Source organism: Physeter macrocephalus, chromosome 5 (assembly GCF_002837175.3).
Source record: "Physeter macrocephalus isolate SW-GA chromosome 5, ASM283717v5, whole genome shotgun sequence".
Classification (NCBI taxonomy): domain Eukaryota; kingdom Metazoa; phylum Chordata; class Mammalia; order Artiodactyla; family Physeteridae; genus Physeter; species Physeter macrocephalus.
The window spans coordinates 77,817,368-77,833,884 of record NC_041218.1 but is presented as its reverse complement, the minus strand read 5'-3'; the positions used below and the strand labels follow the sequence as shown (position 1 = coordinate 77,833,884).

Genomic DNA, 16,517 nt, shown 5'->3' with positions numbered 1-16,517 from the left:
GGGCCTGCGCGTCCGGAGCCTGTGCCCCGCAACGGGAGAGGCCACAGCAGAGGGAGGCCCGCGTACCACAAAAAAAAAAAAAAAAAGAGGCTCTGAGCCAGACCTCAACCCGGGAACCTTGCTCTGCCAGGTACCTGCCACCTAGGGAGGTACTATTATCACTGGTGTAAATGAGGAGACTCATACGATTATGTGAGGATTTGACATGAAAACAGAAGTAAAATGTTAAAGACACAGTAAGTGTTCAATCAGTAATTCTTCAACAGTTAAAGGTGATGAGCATCGCTCAACTCTAGCAAAGCAAGTGCACGCTTGAGAGCACCTGGGAGGGTCCTTCCTCTTCCTGGCTTGCTGAGGAACTAGAATCCAAATCAACTTTAAAAGGGAGAGGGGTATGAAGGCCTTTGTTCAGCCTGGGGTCCTCACCTGGCCCCTTTCTTGGAGATAATGTACTCACCTCCCTTGGCAGGTCACGACGAAATCCACCAGGGGGTTGTCAGGCTGTGGCACGGGCATCAGGACATCTGTCACCTGGATGATGTTAACCTCTAGAATTCCCTCTAATGGAACAATGCCCCGCAGAAAAACACATCAAAATACAACACAAACCAAACCAAACCACTTCTTAACAGATCAGAAGGCCAAACAAAACGGACTCAGCTTCTCACCACCCTGGACCCGGGAATCTACCCCAGAGCTTTGGGTACATGTCCAGGCAGCATCTTCAAAGTCAAACTGAACAGCTCTTCAGCCCAACCTCGATCTTTAGTCCTGGAGCCTCTGTGTGTGTCAGGAGGCGGCACCCACTCGAGGAGGTGTTTCCGGGAAAGATGACCTTGAAGGGGGGCAGGTCCAGGCTCAGGCCTCGGCCGCTGTCTCTCCTGCCCAAGTGGCTTAGCCCCAGTAGGCACAGCTTGGGGTTTATTTATTTATTTATTTTGATGTTTTTGTTTGTTTGTTTTTAATGTGGACCATTTTTAAATACTTCATTGAATTTGTTACAATATTGCTCATTTTATGTTTTGGCTTTTTGGCCACGAGACATGTGGGATCTTAGCTCCCTGACCAGGGATCGAACCCGCACCCCCTGCATCAGAAGGCAGAGTTGTAGCCCCTGGACCACCGAGTGGGTTTTAGCCCCAGCCGTCTCCTCTGCTGGGCACCTGTGAGCAGCGCCCCAAGCACACAGCCCGGTGTGGTGGCCCTGTTCAACCCTCTTTCTTACACACAGGAGGCGTGACTTTGTGAAATCACCCAGGGGAAGAAAGTGGGAGCTGTGGGAATTTGCAACTGGCCTTCCTTCAGGCCACATTCACTCAGGTTTCTGAGCTGCACAGGGTCGGAGGTCCAGGCCCCCTGGCAGGCTTATTGCTCTGTGGGCCTCACAGAGGGCTCATTTCCACCAGATGTCTAAGGAAGGCCGGGAAGGCAGGTGGAAATCTAGAAACTAGTGGAGTCTTTGCTTGTGCACATGTGGTACCACCTTGGACAGACAGTGGGTGTCCGTGCTCCCCATCCTCACCCCTCCGGAGTCAGGTAAGGGAGGGGGTGACCCAAGGTGGATTCTAACATCTTTCCTCCATGGTCTTACCTACAATTGTGATGGTGGCTTTAAAGTAGCCGTATCTGTTAATATGGCAGTTTTCATCGGGAATCTCCCTCGGCTCCAGGGCATTGTCACCAGCAGGTACTGGAGAGTCTGAATAACAAGATTTTAGGGTAGTTGCTGAGAATGTAAAAGAGGTACATGATATTCCCAAAGATCTAAACATTTGTCTACTTGCTCTTTAGAAAAACATCATTATTCTATACTATTAAATTGCTGCAGAAATTTGAACTAAATGTGTAACAATTCATATAGATGTGAGAGCTATAAGGCATTATAAAATTGTTAAATTATGTAAGTAAACACAATCCTGTATCTTGTTCAAGCACAAATAGCAAATGAAAGGTGGAAGCCATATTAAAATGTGTAAGACAACAATCATGATGAAATAAAGCAGGCCACAACAGATAAAATTATATTGTAATTTTGGAGGAAGGTATTCTGGGCTCAAATTCTAGGCCCCTTGTTTTTAGCTGTTTGAGACCATGGGAATGTCATTTAACCTTTCTTTCCTCGATTTGCTCATCTGTAAAATAGGGACAATACTTACTGACCTACTAGAGTTGAACTATAAAACTTAAATAAAATAAGGTATATTAAAACTTGCTTCTCATGTCTGCCACATAGGAAGTACTTAATAAATATCTGTTTCCTTATCCCCATATGTACTTCTATACATCTATGTAGATACAGATGTGCTATAACATATATATGTAATAAGATATGTAATTTTTTTTTTTTTTTTTTTTTTTTTTTTTTTGCGGTACGCGGGCCTCTCACTGTTGTGGCCTCTCCCGTTGAGGAGCACAGGCTCCGGACGCGCAGGCTCAGCGGCCATGGCTCACGGGCCCAGCCGCTCTGCGGGATGTGGGATCTTCCCGGACCGGGGCACGAACCCGTGTCCCCTGCATCGGCAGGCGGACTCTCAAACACTGCACCACCAGGAAAGCCCAAGATACGTAATTTTAAATGTTAAGGTGGATAATTTTAAATGATAAGAAGGAAACAACATGGAAAAAGGCAATTCTTTCCCTGTTTGAATGTCTCACAGATCCTAAGTTTACATTCTAGAAGTCATACAGTCACTATGATGAGCAGAGGTGTGGGGTAGGAAAGGAGTGAATACAAGATGCTGTTGAAAAGTAACCCTTTGAGTGTGATTAGAGCAAAGAATTTAATGCTCTATTAGTTACAATTTAAAAAGCTCTAATTAAGGTGTTGGTGTTCCACTAACAAGATAAAAAGACTGGAAAGAAAATATAATACTGAAAATACAACATTACTGTCTCAAATTTCCAAAGTCATGAAAGTGGACCCAGTTTGGGGGGAATCAAAGCTTCATGAGAGCTGCATCTCTAACATAGGGATATGTAAGTATGAAGCCAATTGGGAGACTTCTCCAGGGCTCCTCAGAGCCTCTAGTGGGTGAATGAATGTGCCTGTGATGCTCCTTTGCTCAGAGGGACCTTCGCAGAGCAGTTCTCAGAGCATCTCTGGAAACTAGTGCTCCACGGCACACACTTTGGGAAATGTTGTTTGGGTAAAACCCAGAAAGGTTCTGATGCCATGCCAGATTCAGATGCAGCGGTTTATCAGCAGGGTTGGCTGTGTCCCCTGAGTTTCACGGCGGTCCTGTGGAAGTTACAGGGTAATCATTCTTCCTATTCTGAGATTTAACTGATGGGCTCCGAAGCAAAAGATATGTTCGTGAAGGGTATTAAAGATGGCTGGCTCTTCCCTAGAAAACTCCTTTTGAAGGTCTTGACAGGTGAAATTTAGCTGTCAAGTTAGAGCATGGAATCATGACCCTGCCATCTTTTAAAATAAAACGTCTCATAAAAAATGACTAATAAATGTCCATGATTTTACCTTTGGTAGAATGCTTATAAAAATGCATGTGGAGTTTTGCAGAGGTATGTACAATGTCAAATCTATATCTATACATATAAAGTCAAGGTATGATTAAAGGGCTAATGGAGAAAAACTAACACCTTAAAAGACAGATGGGGAAGAAGGTAAGCGTCCTACTTAATTCACTATTTATGTCCCTGTTGCTCAGAGAATGGTGTGAGATCCTTTGATTCTTTGGGAAAGTTGAAAAGTTCTACATATGATATATACATATTACATATAATATTACACTGATTAGCATCAGTCTTACAAAGGTTTTTCTTTTTAGATTTGTACACAGAAGTGATCAATGGCACGGTTAGCTAAGGGAGGAGAATACTGTGGCTTAAAACTAGTGCATACCTGTCTGCCCTATAATGTAATTATCTTCCTGAATCACCACTTCAGCTCTGCTTCTGTCTCACTCCTGTGGTTGCATTTGGTTTCTATTTAACAGCTGTACTTATTTTGAAGCCACTTACTATAGCAGAGGCAACATAATTTTTGGTCAAATAATAATCCAGTGTTCAATAATCCAAGCCTGTTAATATGCTCTGCATAGCTGAAAATGTTCTCTCTTCCAGAGGACAAGAACCCCAACCCCTTTCTCAAGTCATGGGCTGACTCCTATCATCACCTTGGGTCCCATTACCTATTCCCACCCCTCCATTCCCTAAGTCTCACAGCTGCTTTAAGGCATTTTTGGGTTGATTACAGTTGATCTAACACCTTTAGATAAAGCCAGGCAGCTTCCTTTCACTATGAAATTTAACAAATTCAACAAATTTAACAAATTGCTACCTTATATCTTATGGTCTAACCTATAGAAAATAATAACAAATTTAAAATACTCTTTCATTGACTTAAAATATATTTTTTTGCATGTTATGATACAAATATGTTCTAAGAAAAATAAGCTAGCTTTATAAAAATGCAATTCAAGATAGACTAACATTAAATAACCTAACATTAAGACTTTTACCATTCAGGAATTTCTAGACAGATATAACAAGCACCTGTAATTTATTTTGAATTTTACACCTGGTCTGCTTATTTGTAAGGAAGACCAATTCTTTTTTTTTTTTGTGGTATGCGGGCCTCCCTCTGCTGTGGTCCCTCCCGTTGCGGAGCACAGGCTCCGGACGCGCAGGCCCAGCGGCCACGGCTCACGGGCCCAGCCGCTCCGCGGCATGCGGGATCCTCCCAGACCGGGGCGCGAACCCGGTTCCCCTGCATCGGCAGGCGGACGCGCAACCACTGCGCCACCAGGGAAGCCCGACCAATTCTTATAGATAAATAAATTGACTCCCCTACAGAAATACCAGAACAAAGCTATATGTTTCGAGTTGTTCAATGCAGTTATATTTACAGTTGGAATTAGGATTAACTGAATCATCTACCAGTAAGAGAATGATTAAATAAATAAGCCACTGAATAAAGTGAGTTAGACTTACATGTACTGATAATGGGAAGATGTCTATGATGTTTGTTAAATGAAAAAAGGCAAACTGTAGAATACATATTTCATGAACCCATCTACCTAAAAATCAAAACCACAAATCCTATATGTATTTATAGAATATGTTTGTAAATATACAGAAAAAGATCCGGAAAGAAACACTACCAACCCTTAACAGGGTTTAACTCTCGAGAGGAGAGCATGAAGTGGAACTTTCACTTTTATTTGAAATTTCTGTATTTGAATTTTTATTAAGGGACATGCATTAATTTTATAATTTAAAACATTCCAAGAAAGAATTAATCAAAATCGGTAATAACTTATAATGTCTTGCTTTAGATATGCTTGACTTAGCAAGCTATTTTTATTAATAACACACTTATTAATAACAGTTTATTATTTATATCTAACAGGTTTGGGTAAAAAAACCAATTGCAACAAGTCTGGACGTCATCATCGAGGGTTCTGTCCGGACTTGGTGATGGTGCCCTCTAGTGTCCAGTGAGAGGATGTCAGTCTATTACCATCCCCGGGATGCCGGAATGGTCAGATGTACTCATGGCTGAGTGGGGAAGGACGGTAATGGTGTGGGGTAGGGTGTAGAATCAGATGGAAGCTAATGCTTCACAAAGTAAACTCTGAAGAACTTCTTGAATGACCTCATATACTATTATTAGAAGGTGGGATTTAAGTAATTAGGCCTTATATCTAGAATAATTTTAGTGTCTGGAATCTTTCCAGCGTGCCAACCAAGAAATATTCTCAAGGTGCATTCTTTTGCGAGCCTATCTGTAAGCTACATTTAAGGGTGGCTGAATTTTCATGGGACATGGGGTGGAGGTGGGCCCGGTGGGGAGGAGAATGGAACTGGCAAGGAAATGTGGGATGGCCTGAATGTTTACAAGGGGTCAATGTTTCTTAACTAAAAAAAAAGGGAGGGCTTCCCTGGTGGCACAGTGGTTGAGAGTCCGCCTGCCGATGTAGGGGACGCGGGTTCGGGTCCCAGTCCGGGAAGATCCCACATGCCGTGGAGTGGCTGGGCCCGTGAGCCATGGCCTCTGAGCCTGCGCGTCCAGAGCCTGTGCTCCGCAACGGGAGAGGCCACAACAGTGAGAGGACCAGGTACAGCAAAAAAAAAAAAAAAAAAAAAAGGGAGGCAAACAGAAATGTGACAGGCTAGAAGGGGGAAAGCATCTGTATGCATAACAGGGGCCAGTGAGAATTAGGAAGGTCCAGGAGCTGTATACGAGTCACCAAGTGACTTTAAACATGTTCTCCTTTCTTCCATACTCTAACAACTAAAAATGGTGGTGATCAAGTAGCTAAAGGAAATCAACAGGTAGTAAATGGAATCATTGCAGAGTCTTTACACAGTCTCTTTAACTAAGGATCTAATTATACATCCCACATGAATTTTTTTTTCTAGCTGTTAAGGAACCCTGACAACAAAAATGACCTGGAAAACACTTACCCAAAGAAGGGGTGGTTTTTGGAGGTCTGGGTGAAGGTGAAGGACAAGGTCCAGGCACTGTAGCTTGCACAGTGAGGTTGAGACTGAAGGTTCCATTGAGAACATAGGTGTGGTTCAAAGTGTGATTGTTGGAAACAAACAGACCGGTATTATCCCCAAAGTTCCACTTGTAGTAAATGGCAGACTCATTGAGGAAGTGTCTGGGATCATGAATCAGGACATCGAACGTAATGGGGAGGTCCTTGAGGAAGGTTTCATCAGATGAATTTCGACTGTTCTTCTGGGACATAGTCACAAATACAGGAATCTGATCTAAAAGATATATCCAAAAAAAAAAAAAAAAAAAGAAAGAAAGAAAGTCACCATTGCTTGACTTTAAGTGGACGACTTTAATGTTTTTAGTTTAGAAATTAAAATTAGGGATAATTCAGCATCACTTTCCCTTTTCTTTTTTTTTTTTTAAATTTTATTTATTTATTTTTTTAACATCTTTATTGGAGTATAATTGCTTTACAATGGTGTGTTAGTTTCTGCTTTATAAGAAAGTGAATCAGCTATGCGTATACATATATCCCCATATCTCTTTCCTCTTGCATCTCCCTCCCTCCCACTCTCAGATCTCCTTTTGATTAAATGACACTGTTTTGAAAACAGAAAAGAAAAACATGACTCAATTTGCTGTGCAAATGCAATAGTCTATAGACATGCCCACATCCAGCACATTTTTACTGGAACTTTGCCAAGAATCCAAAAAATAAAGATGTAACTGAACAAAGACATGAAATCTGTGAATGTGCCCCTCTGCTATTTACAGCCTCTAATAGTCAATAACCTCAGTGTAGCTCCTAAGGGGTCCTGGTAAATGTTCTGCTATTGTGTAATGAACTAAGGGGACAGTAAAATAAATAACCCATGATTTTATGGAATTTGAAGAATTTAACAACTCTGTATTTTGTAGCCGAATTTAAAAATATGATTATTTTTTCTTCATTGTAAATTTGATTGATTTTTTTTCCCTTTTTTTTCCCTTTTCTTATACAAGTTTTCTAGAGTTTTCCCAGGTTATTCTGGAAAACATAGATGGAATATGTTATTAAATATATAAGGTTGAGAAGGAGTCCAGATACATTTAACCTAACCCAGAATACTTGGCTCTAATTCTTTCTAACCCACTAACATCACCAGAACTAAGTGTCTCATGCTCGGTTAATTTAGAGTTCATTCCACTCACCTGTTACCACATACACATCTTTCACTTTTGCTATGGGAACGTACGCCCGTCGGTATCTTCTATAGACAGTTACTTCCATGATTTGAGGGCCAGGAGTCACATTGGCTGTGTTTATAGAAACTCTCACTGAACACTGTCCCGATTTCTGGAAATACTGACCTTTGAGAGGATGGAAATGTTTAGTTATTGGCTACATTATATGATCATTATAGAAAGTCGATGTTTCTTAAAGCATAACAACTGCCATTTAGAGATAGTTCTGGGAAAGGAAAAACAGGATGGGGATGCAGTCCTGGCTCCTTCAGAAAAGAAGGTGGTGCTCATTTTTATATAAAACCTTATAAAACAATCTCACAAACATAATTGTATATAGTTGATTAAAATGAAAAGAGCTGTTTAGTGGGATAATGCCATTAGTCTTTAGTTTACAAATAAATAATTTTTATAAGGAAGTGATCTGGCACTTGAAATACATGTTTCCCACAGAAAATACATTTAATATAGGTGTCCATGGGAGTTAAAAATATATCCAAAAATCTACCTTATTTTTGTAACAATATTAGTAGTTCAGCTATATTGTTAAGTAACTTTTTTTTTCTTTTAGGGAACTAGAATCCTCCACCTTCTAGTAGTACTTGTTTATAAAAATGCAGTAAGTGATGAAAAAGAAACAAGGTATTATGGGTATAAAAAGGAACGGAGTAGTTCCATTAACATTTCTAGGGCCCTTGAGTCCTTCTTTTTCTTTCTCCAACTCTAACCTAAATCTAACTGCCACTGGCTAGCTAGTGAAAGTAATTCCTCTCCTTCAGGGCTCAAGGATTTTTCTTATCCTTTTGAGGCACCTGGCACAGATGTGTCATTGAAACAACAAGTCTTGTAAGATGGATGCTTGTGAGATGGGGATGTTTAAAGACCATGTTCATCACATGGTCAAAGGTTCAGGAAAGGGAGGACTTCCCTGGCGGTCCAGTGGTTAAGACTCTGTGCTTCCACTGCAGGGGCCACGGGTTCGATCCCGGGTCGGGGAACTAAGATCCCACACGCCGCGAGTTGCAGCCCAAAAAATAAAAAATAAAGTGTCAGGAAAGGCTTGCGATCCCCCTTTACCTTGAAATGAAGAGGCGGTTCTGTTAGAGGTTATAGGGGGAAGAGGTGTCTCTTGGAATTAGTGATACGTGAGGAAGTGTTAGTTCTGGCACCGACCACAGAGGCAGCGCTTGGCTGAGGAAAAATATTAGTTAACTCTGAGACCTCAGCAGAAGATGGAAATTCAAAACCGTCTTGTTAGGAAAACAGCGGTTTCTGGCCTGGAAACTGATGTTAAATAAAGACATCTTAACTAGTTAAGTTAATGGACGTTAACTAAGCTAAACAGAATCTGGAGTGTTAGTGAGCCTAAGTGACTCCATGCAAACTGTCAGGTCAAAGGAATCATGACACTTGGGGAATTAACTGACAGGGCCATGAAGGGACTGAAAATAGTTGGCTTTAAATCAGCTGATTTAAATAGATGAGCATAGTTTTTGTTATATATTTTGTACTCTGTTCAACTGGACCATATATTATTAATATGTTATTTTGATTTATAAATAAGTTAACTGAAGAAAGAGAAGCTGTCTGTAATTCATGAAGACAGACCAAACATTTAGAAATTTGGAGTCTGTACGATTGGCAGCAGATTTGAAATACTCAGAGCCAGGGGGCAGCTGGTAAGATTTTTAACTAAGAATTTAGCAGCTTTGCTAATAAAAACCTAAATTTAGTCCTCCTTAAAAAAAAAAAATCACTTCACTAATAGTAAAGCAAAGTGGATACCATTTGTGGTTAAAAAAAAAAGAGGGTAGGCTATGTGAAAGAAGAAGAGTAGTTAGATTATTTTACTTTTACTTAATAGACTATTATGCGGTCATTAAAATAATGTATATAAAAAAGTTTAGAGAACTCCCATGCAGTCCAGTGGTTAGGACTCGGTGCTTTCACTGCTGGGGCCTGGGTTTGATACCTGGTCAAGGAACTAAGATCCCACAAGCTGCGCAAGAATTTTAGTCAATGCTCATGATATTGATCAAAATGTATATATTTTATGATCTTAATCAAGAAATACTAAGAAAAAAGAAAGAAAGAAATACTAGTAGAGAAAACACCATCATGTTAACAATGATAATCTCTGGTATGAATTATGATGACTGATTTTTCATTTGTGTTTTTCTGCATTTTCCAAATTTCCTACAAAGAGCATAAGTTAAATTCTTAAAATTCTTTTAAAAACATAAAAAAAAAATAAAGAATAAATCAACAAATGCCCATCCGTGTGCGATGCAAATAAATATTATTTTTCATATTACTGTTTTAGACGGAAAAAAATTGAGTAGCTTTGTCTTAAAAAAAGAAAGCTGAAGCTGTCTTTTTCTCCTTTTAATTATTTGATGTCCTGGAGATATGGCAAGGCTAACCAAGATTTAATTTTTATCCTTCACCCTCCACTCCAACTCCCAGTGTTGTAATTCTCAATTATAGAATACGGAAAGAGAAAAAATTTAAAATTTGAAGGAAAGGTAAAGAAGAAGCTAAGGGGTTTTGTAAAAGTCCAACCAAGTGTGTGGAACACAAAGACGAAATTCCATTTTGTGGGGTGAGGGGAAGGCTTCCCGTGATGGCCTTGTCTGGTGCCATTTCCCCAGTCACTGTCCTCTGTCCATGCTGTCCAGTTGTAAACATATGGGTCAGGAGATGGACCAGTATCTAAAGAGAGAAAGGAACACGCCATGATTGACTCAGAATGCTCAATGCTCTTCATTGAATTAAACACATTTTCATATTTTTTCATAACTTGTTTAAATATGGTTGGACAACTAAAACCCTAATATTCAGAATTCATGAAATGGTACCTTTGTGACCTGTGCATTTTTCTGCCTACATGTTATATTTCAATGAGTTTTATATAAAGCAATTTTTCAGGAAATTTAGAGCTATCACTTAATATGTTTATCTTCATATTGGGTCTCCAAATCACAAGCATATTCAAACCAAACTGAGGGGTGCTGTATCTTTTTACTTTGATACACTCTCTCTATCTGTAGCTTTTTTTCCCTGACTCATTTGACATCATGACTCTCCTCTCCTAAAGACTTCAGCACACATCTCTGAAGAATAAGGACATTCTCCTACATAATCACGTCATCGCCACGCCTACCACAGTCTAGTCAAGGGTCACATCATACATTTGGCTATTTTGCTTCTTCAAATGATTCAGAAAGAAAAAAGAAATATACCTAGAAATATAGATAGACAGATGATAGATACATAGATAGTAGATAGATAGATAGATGGAAACAGGAAAAAAATGTTAAATTTGTTGAATCTCGAAGTACCTGCTTTCTACTTTTCTGTATGGTTTGGAAAACATCAGTTTTCCATTTTAAACAAGTCATGATCAATATCTTTTCATCTAGAACAATCCCCTCACCCTCTTCTTTTTTTATGTCACTGACATTTATGAAGAGCCTTTTTATTTATCAATCTACTACAGCCATTATTTTTTTTTTATTCTTAAATTGTCCCAAACATGGCCAGTAGGAGCCCCTCAAGCTGCCTTCTGTGTCCCTGTGACATGTCCCCATTACTCTCTTGTTTTCTGGCACAACAAGATGTCCCTGGTTCATGTGGTCCTTTCCCTGTCCTACACCTGGAATTAGTCATTTCTTCAAAAATTCTAGTTTCTTTTAGTGGTATCACTTTTCATAAGTCACAAGGACTCTTTCATATAAAAGTGCTCAGAGGGCTAGATTGTCATTTGAAACATTCATAAGAATTAACTTTTTTAGAAGGAAAGAAAAAATGCTACAGACGATTATAAACAACTTTTTAATTATCAAACTCTTTCTACACAGAATTTATTGTTTTCTTCATAGGAAGATGATGAATTAATAAGAAAATAAACACATGGACTGTTTCATAGAAGTTCTAAGTAATAAAATCAGATCATAACTGCACTTATTAGCCTTGTTACTGACTGAGGAATCTCAGTAATTACCTGAGTTTTTAAGGCTGTACTGTTCTAACAAGATAATGCCCCTTGACGTATTTGTAATCATTTGTGCTCTTTAACATGGGCAACGAGCTTATCTGCTTTAACTAAGAGCAAAGCAAAACCAACAAAGACACATCTTAGCATTTGTGCTAGGCACACAGTTTAAGGAATTCTTGTGAGCAGAAACCTATCTGATTAACAAAAATCTGACAAATTGACTATTCTTTGAGCAGCCAGAAGAAGTCCAATAAAACCAAAATCTGAGAATCAACAAGGTATTCTCTGCCTAATCAACTGGGCACTAAGAAAAGGCCAAGCCTAGGGACTTCCCTGGCGGTCCAGTGGTTAAGACTCCGAGCTCCCAATGCAGAGGGGCATGGGTTCGATGCCCGGTCAGGGAACTAAGATCCCACATGCAGCAAAGGGCAGCCAAAAAAAAAAAAAGGCCAAGCCTGACAATGTAGATCTGAGGAGAGTTCCAAGTAGAGGAGAGACACCAGTTGGCCGAAATGGATTTGGCTGATGTTGATGGAGGGACATATTCACGTTCCCTGTCATCCAACTTGAGGAGGGGGTGACTGCAGCATCTTGCATTTATAGAAGTACCTGTGAGCATTAAGGTTTATGAGGGGGGTCTCCAGCAGTTAGGATAACTAGCATGTTCCTGTAATGTGACTAACATTCCTTACCATTTCTGTAGTTCTTCTCATAGACTATGTTGCCGCTGGCATCTTCCTGTTGGCATCTGGGGAATACCAGGTTCACTGCAAATGTTATAGTTGAGCCCACCAGTGCTGGTGCATCACTGGTCAGAAGTGCCTGCACACGGCCTCCTAGGGCATAGAAAAGTGGAGCTCAATCAAACACCTCTTTTCCCTTTCACTGATAAACAAAAAAAAGTAAAGTTAAATCTACAAATAAGAACCAGAGGATCCTTATGCCTCTTTACAAACTATTTGCAGGATTCTTCACTTTTGCTGTTACAGTACAACATTCCAGAAGACAAACTTAAAAAGTCAGACCAATTGAAGAATTCTCTAACCACAGAAAGAACATTTCCTTAAAATAATTAAAAATCTATTTAATTGGATTGAGGAGACAGGTATTAAAGGTTTGCAATTTTTAATTTCAAAACCAATGACTGAAGGATTCATTGGCTTTTGATATCAACAGAAAGATATTAACTTTCTGACAAACCACACTTTTGAGATGGTCAAAGTGCCCTGGAGTCTCAGAACTTCTGAAGATGACCATTCCCACATCAGTTACTTAAGTTTGAGGCCAAACCTGCTTGCTCTTCAAAATCTTCCAAGAGGCACCAATTGTAAATTTCTAAGGCGATTTTACTGTGCGTGTGGCGCGGGAGAGGAGTTTAGAAAGTGATATTGTTGAGATAAAGGAAAGATTGCCAAATCCAGGTGCCTCCCACTTGGTAACTAAAGTACTGTCATTCATGGAAGCACCATGAGCCCTGTGATCTCAGAGTCTGCAATCTACAAGGCTAACTGAAATAAGAAATTACAGCTGTTTGGCAGATGGGACCTAATCAAACTTACAAGCTTTTGCACAGCAAAGGAAACCAGAAACAAAATTAGAAGACAGCCTTCGGAATGGGAGAAAATATTTGCAAACAATGCGACTGACAAGGGATTAATTTCCAGAATATACAAACAGCTCATACAACTCAACAACAAGAATCAAACAACCCAATCGGAAAATGGGCAGAAGGCCTAAATAGACATTTCTCCGAAGAAGACATACAGATGGCCAATAGGAACATGAAAAGATGCTCCATATTGCTAATTATTAGAGAAATGCAAATCAAAACTACAGTGAGGTATCAACTCACACCAGTCAGAATGGCCATCAACAAAAAGTCCAGAAATAATAAATGTTGGAAAGGGTGTGGAGGAAAGGGAACCCTCTTACACTGTTAGTGGGAATGTAAATTGGTACAGTTACTATGGAAAACAGTATGGAAGTTCCTCAAAAAACTAAAAATAGAATTACCACATGACCCAGCAATCCCACTCCTGGGAATATAGCCAGACAAAATTATAATTCAAAAAGATACATGATGGGCTTCCCTGGTGGCCCAGTGGTTGAGAGTCTGCCTGCCGATGCAGGGGACATGGGTTCGTGCCCTGGTCCGGGAAGATCCCACATGCCGCGGAGCGGCTGGGCCCGTGAGCCATGGCTGCTGAACCTGTGTGTCGGGAGCCTGTGCTCCGCAACGGGAGAGGCCACAGCAGTGAGAGGCCCACGTACCAAAAAAAAAAATAAATAAATTTAAAAAAAGGTGGCCCTTTGTGATCCCATGCTCACGGTACAGAGTCTACAGAAGTCACTTGAAGAAAAGAATGTGTCTTCATATATAAAGAATGTGTCTTCATATATATATATGAACATATACATATATATATATCGGGATCACTTTGCTGTAAGCAGAAATTAACACAACATTGTAAATCAACTATACTTCAGTTAAAAAAATTGAATCACTACGTTGTACACTTGAAATAAAAAAAAAAAAAAGAAATTACAGTTGTTTTGGTTGAGTCTGTTGATTTACCTCTCCAAGAGTTTTTCCACCTCGAGTCTCCCCTCTTCCACACTGGATAGAGCTTTTCGTTCCAATCATTTTCATCTGATGACCAGCCATGTAATTGCTTGTGCTCCCGCATATAACCAGAAGGCCTTTCATTGCTCAGTACGTCATGAACGCCTATAACAATATTTGAAAAAAAATTATTTTGTCTACCTCATCTCTCATTTAGTATTATCGAACAACGGTTAAAGCGACTTTTCACTTCATAATATTGGAAAGCACATACATAATATTTCCAATATGTGAAGCAGATAGAAAGTGCTTTTTAAAAAAATGTGTACTGGAAATACCTTGAATACAAGTACTCAGACCGTATCTCTTTACGTACCTTAAGTGAAACAAGGAAAATTTTTGAATGTCAGTATTTCTTAGACATCATTTGGTTTCTCAAAACATGTCTTCTGAATATTTGGATTTGATACACTATCATTAGGAAAGACATTGATGTCAATGATCTTCAGAGCAGTTTTTCATCTTTCTCCATTCTGAACGGTTTACTTGGCTCAAGGAGTGCCAGGCTGAGGAATGCCTCCAAGGTTCCAGGAGACGTGTACCAGTACTGGAGGGCCCAGTGCTGAACAAATGTTTTTATGGCCCAGCACATGGTCTGTCTTCGTGAACGTTCCATATACAGTTGTGTAGCTATAGTTGTGGGGTATTGTGTTTTTTTCATGTCACTTATGTCAAGCTGGTTGGTATTGTCTTTGGCAACTTCTCTGTTCCTGTGGATCTTCTGTGTGCTTGTTATTTCGTTACTGAAAGAGGAATGTTGAAATCTTCAACTATAATTATGGATGTGCCAATTTGCCAACTTCGTCTTTCAATTGGCATTATTTACTTTATGTATTTTGAAGCTCTATTTTAAATTGTTGTCTTTTTTTTAAATCACAAATGAGGTCTTTTGTCATCATTAAAAGTCTGATTTTTAAACAGATTCCTGGACCGGTGGCTCATATCCATCAGCTCGTTCAACTTTAGCACCTGTCTCGTCCCCAGTAGCTTTTCCAGAAGTACTACCTTCACCATGTAGCTCCATGATTTTTCCCAATTCAAACTTGGGCTTCTTCAGCATTTTTACTTTTCTAACAAAGACATCATGGAGTGGATAAATAGATTGGCACGCCTTTTCTATGTCTTTTCCAATGCTATCTGGAATCCTGCAAACCAGTAATGATAAATTAGAATAAACCTACACTTCATTTAATCCACAGTAATCCTCATTCTGTTATTGCCCCTTCATAGGTGAAGGTTAAATGATCTGAATTATACAGCTAGTTAATAGCAAAATGAGCACTTGAGCCTTCTGAGTCCAAGTCTTATGCCTTTTTCATACACCCCTCTTAGCCAACTGCATGGGAACATCAGAAAAATGCTAAGTTTTATCATCGGACATCATCTGGGACCGAAACATTTTATCATCACTTATTCCCATACATTACTAATTGTGAAGGGTTTATCAATTCAATGCATTTTCTAAGGCAAAGGCAAGTCCTGGGCTTCAAGTTTCACTGCCAGGAGAGAGCTTCATCCAAAAAAAAGGATAAATAAACCAACAAATAACATTTACTGAACACTTAATATGCTTTCATTTCAAGAGATGCAGCTAGACGGTTTCACAGAATTTAAACATAGGTCTGACCCCACCTTGTCTCATCTGAGGGTTGTGTTGTGAAGGAAAACACTTACAATTTATTGACCACCTCTTTCAAGTCATTTGTCTGCACCTCTCGGGTCATGATTTCCATCATCTTCTTGCGGATCTGGCGGACCTGCTGGTGCTGGGCATAAGAGGTCTTCCGAATCTGATTGTGGCGTTTTTTAGTAAAACCCACACAGAAGAGATGAAGCAAATAACCATCGGTAGTCTTGACATCAACGTGAGCTTCAGTCATGGTCTGCCATTTTTTGACCATGGAGCACATTTTGTCACGGGTAAGATCCATGCCATGGAAATTAGTCAGGCAGTTTTTGCCCTGCACATCCTCAGTAATAAGCTTGAATTTTCTAAATGCAACTTCATCATTCTGCAGATCAGCAAGGCTCACTTGAAACACACGACCCTTGAGGCCATCAGATGCGATTTTGGTTCCTTGAGTTCTCGAGACTAGTGTTTTCCCAATATTTCTTATATTGAACATAGCTGGTGCTTTCACATCATACCAATCTTTCTTAGAAAATGGGTCAACCACTTTCTTCTTGGCTCCCTTTTTACCGCCTTT

The 16,517-nt window shown here is 39.7% G+C and overlaps 1 protein-coding gene and 1 non-coding gene across 3 annotated transcripts in view; both read right to left on the bottom strand.

Annotated features, from left to right (window-relative positions):
• The window catches only part of GPNMB (glycoprotein nmb), a 41,931-nt gene that overhangs the window by 10,003 nt on the left and 15,411 nt on the right, over positions 1-16,517 (bottom strand). The window contains exons 1-7 of one of the 2 annotated variants that reach the window (XM_055085047.1): positions 14,263-14,454; positions 12,380-12,523; positions 10,253-10,402; positions 7,658-7,816; positions 6,427-6,738; positions 1,592-1,699; positions 458-560 (exon numbers count right to left, since the gene is read on the bottom strand). In XM_055085047.1, coding sequence (XP_054941022.1) covers positions 458-560; positions 1,592-1,699; positions 6,427-6,738; positions 7,658-7,816; positions 10,253-10,402; positions 12,380-12,523; positions 14,263-14,374 — 1,088 coding nt within the window. In that variant the 5' untranslated portion in view covers positions 14,375-14,454. Of the gene's footprint in view, positions 1-457; positions 561-1,591; positions 1,700-6,426; positions 6,739-7,657; positions 7,817-10,252; positions 10,403-12,379; positions 12,524-14,262; positions 14,455-16,517 lie in introns of those variants that run through there. The other variant, XM_055085048.1, reaches the window with a different exon arrangement.
• On the bottom strand, positions 15,656-15,725 carry LOC112067247 (small nucleolar RNA SNORD73). Its single transcript, XR_002893184.1, has one exon. It is a non-coding gene; the product is annotated as a small nucleolar RNA SNORD73 (small nucleolar RNA).